General features: G+C 45.2%; 1 protein-coding gene across 3 annotated transcripts; it reads right to left on the bottom strand.

Annotated features, from left to right (window-relative positions):
* Positions 1-5,218, bottom strand: LOC118023348 (cathepsin L1). Of its 3 annotated transcripts, none has more exons than XM_035024475.1 (8): positions 5,122-5,218; positions 3,825-3,961; positions 3,400-3,522; positions 3,154-3,300; positions 2,786-3,010; positions 1,949-2,114; positions 1,180-1,297; positions 1-392 (listed from the first exon to the last, which is right to left on the bottom strand). In XM_035024475.1, the coding sequence occupies exons 2-8, from the start codon at positions 3,948-3,950 to the stop codon at positions 293-295; spliced, it is 1,005 nt and encodes a 334-aa protein (XP_034880366.1). In that variant the 5' UTR covers positions 3,951-3,961; positions 5,122-5,218; the 3' UTR covers positions 1-292. The 3 variants fall into 3 exon arrangements, with proteins under 3 accessions (XP_034880366.1, XP_034880367.1, XP_034880368.1); XM_035024476.1 differs by having other exon boundaries at positions 4,964-5,211; XM_035024477.1 differs by having other exon boundaries at positions 4,952-5,211.
* Positions 5,219-5,614: the final 396 nt, after the last annotated feature.

A 5,614-nucleotide genomic window follows, 5' to 3' on the forward strand; every position in this document is an offset into this window, starting at 1 on the left:
TACATATTGAATTAAACTTTATTTTAAAAGGTAAAGTTTTATATATCCTTTGAAAAAAATGAAAATTCCAAAGTCTTAGAAGTAATGGGTTGTCAACATTATAAAGCTATTTAAAACAGTAATTAAAGTAGTGGTAATGCTGTACCCTTATAAAAATGTCACAATTCAAATCACAACTCGGATCCTCAATGATTCAAGTGTCTTATCTTACACAATAAGGGTTTGGTCAGTTTTAAGATAAAATTCCTCCAGATTGCTGTCCCCAAGTCCTCTCATCTCCTGGTCCATCAGCTCACACAATGGGATAGCTCGCTGCTGTGGCAATTCCACAGTGGTTGTCCTGGTCTTTGGCCATTTTTACATAGCCATTACAGCCCCATTCTGGCCCCCAACTGAAAGAAGAGCATATTTTCTGTTTTATACAAAGAATCAAGTACACATTAACTTCATTAATAATAATAGCTAATACTTAAGATAGGACTTTCCACTTATCAGGCACTATTCTAAGTGCTCTTACTTATAAATACATTAATTCCCATGAGTCCTTAACTTTTTAAGATAGGAAACTGAGGCACAGCTAGGATTCCAATGTACCAGTCTGTTTCTACAGACTATCTTATACCTCATCTCAAAGAACTTGAGTGGTGAAAATTGATCCTGACAAACCCTCAAAGCCTCGGAGAGTTGGGAAGCAGCATAAGACAGCAGGGCCACGAATGCTAACAGGAAGGGTGCACAGAGCCCACTGGACTCTTGGAAAATCTTTCCAACTTAAAGAGTCAGCAGTTATTTGTACTCAGTCTACCTTGTTGAAAAACTGGACACAGAAAAAGGAAACCAGCCCTTAACCCTATAAGGGTGCAAAATCTTTATCTGAAACTCTTTAGGGCCAGATGTATTTCTGAATAAAAAAAAAAAATTCAGAATTTAGAATTGCAATGTTACAAAAACATAATAATTCCAACAAGCTTGCTACAGAATCTTGTAATCAAACATCAGTACATTAAAAAAAAAACCAGCACGTTTTACCTTTATAAAAATATCAGAGTGTTCACTCTTAAGTGGGAGAAAGACTTTTGGGATTTCAAAGTTGAGCTTTTTTGGGCTTGAAATCAAATACTGATTCCAAACAAGCATGCCCTTTTCAATTTAATATATATAACATTTGGAGTTTTATACCTGTTCTTGACAATCCAAAATTTATTGTTATTTGAATCGGTTCCTTCATAGCCATAGCCAACCACCAGAACACCATGATCGAGGTCTTTGCTGCTGCACTCTGGGTCAAAATAAATGCCTAGGAGAGTAAAATTCAATGTCAGGGTAAGGAGCTCCAAGTGACACGACAGTAAGTCACCCTATCTACCACAGGTAAGAGAGACATCTCAAAATTCAACTAAATGTCATAAACAAATTCCAAATAATGCTTATTTATCAAAAAATTGTCATGGCTCATAAAAAGGAAAAGCCAAACTCAACTCACTAGCAATCAACAAAATTAAATCCAAAATATTTTCTACTTGAAAAAACACAAAGATTTCCAATAATAAGATCTAGTTACCAAAGCTAAGGTAATTTAGCCACTCCTATTATTTAGCATAATCCTTTCTATTCCTAAAAGGAAACAGCACAAAACAAAGTTAACACTTGAGCCACAGCATTCTTTGTAGTTCTATAGCAAACATTTTTGAGAAAAAAGGTCCAACAACTGGACAGTAGTTACGTCAATTATTTGTATTTACAGAATTACAAAGTCATTTAAAACTATTTAGGAAGAGTTGGTCATGTGAAAATGCCTGAAGTATGTCAAATGGAAACATCACTCTATTAAATGCACACTCAAAATTCCAGTTTTGGAAAGCAGGATTCCAAACCAAAAAGTCAATCATGGTGGTAGTTTTCCAATTTTGCCTGCCTGAATTTCTACAATAAAAATATAAACACCTACCTGATTTATAGAACTGGAACGACTGATGGCCTGCATCAATAGCAACAGAGATGGGTCCTACAGTTGCCACTGCCTTCATAAGGGCCTTCTCCCGTTGAGGGATGTCCACGAAGCCCGTGTCATTGGCAGCAGAACACTCAGGCCTGTAGTTACAGGTATCTGTGTCCTTTTAAAGGTAAATGGGAAAGAAACGTGATCACTACCATCCAGCTCCTGGGGAACATGAGTTCTAGGACCTCAAGACTCAGCAGTTTGCCGCTTAATGATTTCCAAGTCAACTTTGCTGTAAGTCAACTGCAAAATGCTGCCGGTTGATTTGAAATTGAAAAATCAGCAGATGTTTCTTCAGTGAAACCCAAGTCTACTTGTCCATAAGAAATTTTTCACTATGGGACACCTGGGTGGCTCAGTCCATTAAGCGTCTACCTTCGGAAGCTCGGGTCATGATCCCGGATCCTGGGATCGAGTCCCACGTCGGGTTCCTTGCTCAGCAGGAGCCTGCTTCTCCCTCTCCCACTCCCCCTGTTTGTGTGTGCTCTCTCTCTCTTTCTCTCTCCGATAAATAAATAAAATCTTAAAAAAATTTTTTTTTCCACTATGGAGAAATTTGCATTATGTCCAGAATGGTATGTTAAGGTCTCCAAGTTACACAGAAGTAAGAACAGCTATATGCTAACCATCTATTCAGAGAACCTGTGCAAAAGGCTGACAATTTACAGTGGCACTTCCGTCAGTTTGCATCTAAAATGTGAATGCTGAATAAAGTGCCTGTTATCTTTGGTTCAGTTCAACTTTCAAAAGCAGGGCTGGAATAACAAGATAAGGAACTCCATTTACCCTTGCAAGATAGGGATAGGATTCCTCTGAGTCCAGGCCTCCGTTGTCCTTAACATATTGGAAGGCATAATCCATCAGGCCACCACTGCAGCCCTCATTGCCTTGAGACCGAGAGCAGTCCACCAGGTTCTGCTCACTCAGTGACACGAGTTTGCCAGTCTTCCGGAACATCTGTCCTTCAAGAGCACCAGTTGCACTAAAAGCCCAACAAGAACCACACTGACCCTGAAAGTAAAAAAGTTATCAGTTTACAAGACAACAAAAGCCCATATACCTGAATATTCTTAAAACAAAAAAGCAAACTGATGTCACTCCACAGTCTACCAAAGCAAGGACACTAGAAGGAGATCTGCTAAATATTATCATACCTGATTCTTCACAGGAGTTACATAGCCTTTCAGAGTCCAGTCCACAGATTTGGGGATCGCAGCAAAGAGAGGTTCTTGGAACACTTTCCCTTTCCTGTGTTTCTGGTTTCGAAAGCCATTCATCACCTGCCTGAATTCTTCATTGGTCTTAAGGAAAAGTAAGTAAAATGTTGAAAAAACAAGAAGTTATTCTGCTGAAGTACAGAGAGAATGCACAAAACGTTCAGCAATCCATGCCACACTCACCATGTCACCAAAGGCATTCATTGCCATTGTGAAGCCATGTTTCCCTTGGCTATATTCCCGATTATGCAGTTCAATCATTTTCATATTCTTCTCCCACACTGCTCTCTTCCATCCTTCTTCATTCTAGAGGCAAATATATAACTTACCTTTACTTCTACTTAAAACCGAGCCCACCCTCACCAAGTGGATTTGCAGACAGATAGAGAGAAAAACCATAGCCAGGGATGGCTTTATTATTTCTGTTGGAGCTGTTCTCCAACAACCATACAACATGGGAATTATGCCCATATTGTACTCAATAATGGGTGCCATGAAGTTTTGCCTTGGTAAAAGCTGACCTCTAGATGCAACTCTCTACCTATAAACTTCCAACAGCGAGGGCCTTTCTCTTGGGCTCTCTCTGGACAGTTTCATAGGTTACCAACCATTCCATATATTCTCCTGTGCGCCGCCTTCCACTGGGACCAGTGCGCATCTAAGCTCTGATCGAGTTTTGGAGCTGCTGCGGCTATTCCCAAGCAAAGGGCAGCCAGGAAGAATGAAGGATTCATGCTTCAAAAACCTAGTAAGGAAAATGAAATGAATATTCAATGAGACCGATCCTTTAAAAAAGCCATCCTATTTTGTCCTGAGATGATGTGGAGTAAAAACACTTAAATCATCTTCCCAAATATTTACAGGTCTGTGAAGAAGGCTATGCATGTGGCTGGAGAAAACAGGCCAAGGACTTAAACAGTGGAGGTAGGATTCAGCCATCAACTGAAAAACAGGCTGACAATGCTGTAGGAATTAAAACTGACTTCATTGTAAGAGTGCAATGACAATTTAGGTTTTGATAGGGGTCTCAGAATCTTAAGGCAACTAAAACTGTTAGTCCAAGTTATTTACTGAAAATACCGAGGTGACCCAGGAAATCTTATTTATAGGACACCTGAACCCAAGTAGGGGCAGAGACCCCCCAGTACTTAGGTAGCCACCTCACACTTTTCTTCTAGACTAATGTACAGCATGGCGTGAGAGAGGCCTTCGAACCTCCGGTTCTTGAATTGAAAACTTTCTGAAAGGCCTTCCCAGAAGTTGGGCAGGAGTGCACCCAGTGCTCCGCTGTCCCCACATTTGGCTTCTGCCGCCAACACTCCCATTCACTCCCCCAAATCGAAGACGTGGTCACGAGGCACGAGGGAATCCCGAGCCCCCAGTTCCCGACCCTGACAGGGCCAGGCTTTGCCGGGGCTCAGAGCACGGTCCCAGGCGGGGGCCAAGAGCGGCGCGGCAGGTGGGGCCGGGCCGGGGGGCTCTCCACCCCGCTCGCCGCCCTCAGCTTCCAGAGGATGTTGATGGACGGCGGCGCAAGGAGTGCCGGGCCCCGCAGCCAGTGCGTAGGTCAGGCTGCCGTGTACCTCCTTAGCCAGGCCGGGTCCCGCGGCGGCCCAGCTACCGGACCTGTGCCCGCCACGGCCCAGAGGCTGACCGGTTCCTGCACAGCCTAGGACCTCCCGGTGGTCTCAACGCCGCCCTGCGTTCCCCAAACCGTCCTCCCCCGACTTCCCACCTCAAGGCTTACAGGATCCAAGCGGCGCCGACTCAGCCTCATCAACTCCAGGCAAGCAGATGCTCTTATTCCCGCGGGTCGCACCCGCCCCTCGCCCGAGCCCCGGGGTGGATCCCCTCCTTTAGTCCCTGTCCCCGAGGCGCTGGGGGCCCCCAGACTGAGACGCTGACCTGCGGCGTCCACAGCTGCGCAGGCGCACTCCACAGACGCACGCTGCCCTTCCAAGATCGCCGAGGCCTGGGATTCTGGCCCAGTTGCTCCTGACTCAGCCTTTAAGGTCTCTGGAATTCTGCCCGCTCGGCCCCGCCCTTACCGCCTGCCCGCGCGGCGATTGGCTGCGCCGGCCTGTGGGCAGGGCCTCCAGGTGTGGGACTCCCAGCGCGTGACGCGGCTCGGTCTCAACTTGTCCCAGGGCCGCTAGGGCCTGCTTCAGTGGGCGCGGGGATAGCGCTGAGGGGGACAAGGCGGCGGGGTACGGAGCCAACCTGGGGACCCAGATCAAGTCATTACCCCGAATTCAGGAGGTCGGCGGGTGGTTCACGAAAGGAAGCTTACAGGGAGCCCCGAATGAGTTTTCACCATCGCTCTGCTTGTCCTTTAGTTCTGGAGTTTTTGGTTAAAATCTCCCGTAGGTTTGGGCTCCTGGGTGGCTCAGATGGTTAA

This window comes from Mirounga leonina, unplaced genomic scaffold (genome assembly GCF_011800145.1).
Source record: "Mirounga leonina isolate KUSES-001 unplaced genomic scaffold, KU_Mleo_1.0 Mir_179, whole genome shotgun sequence".
NCBI lineage: Eukaryota > Metazoa > Chordata > Mammalia > Carnivora > Phocidae > Mirounga > Mirounga leonina.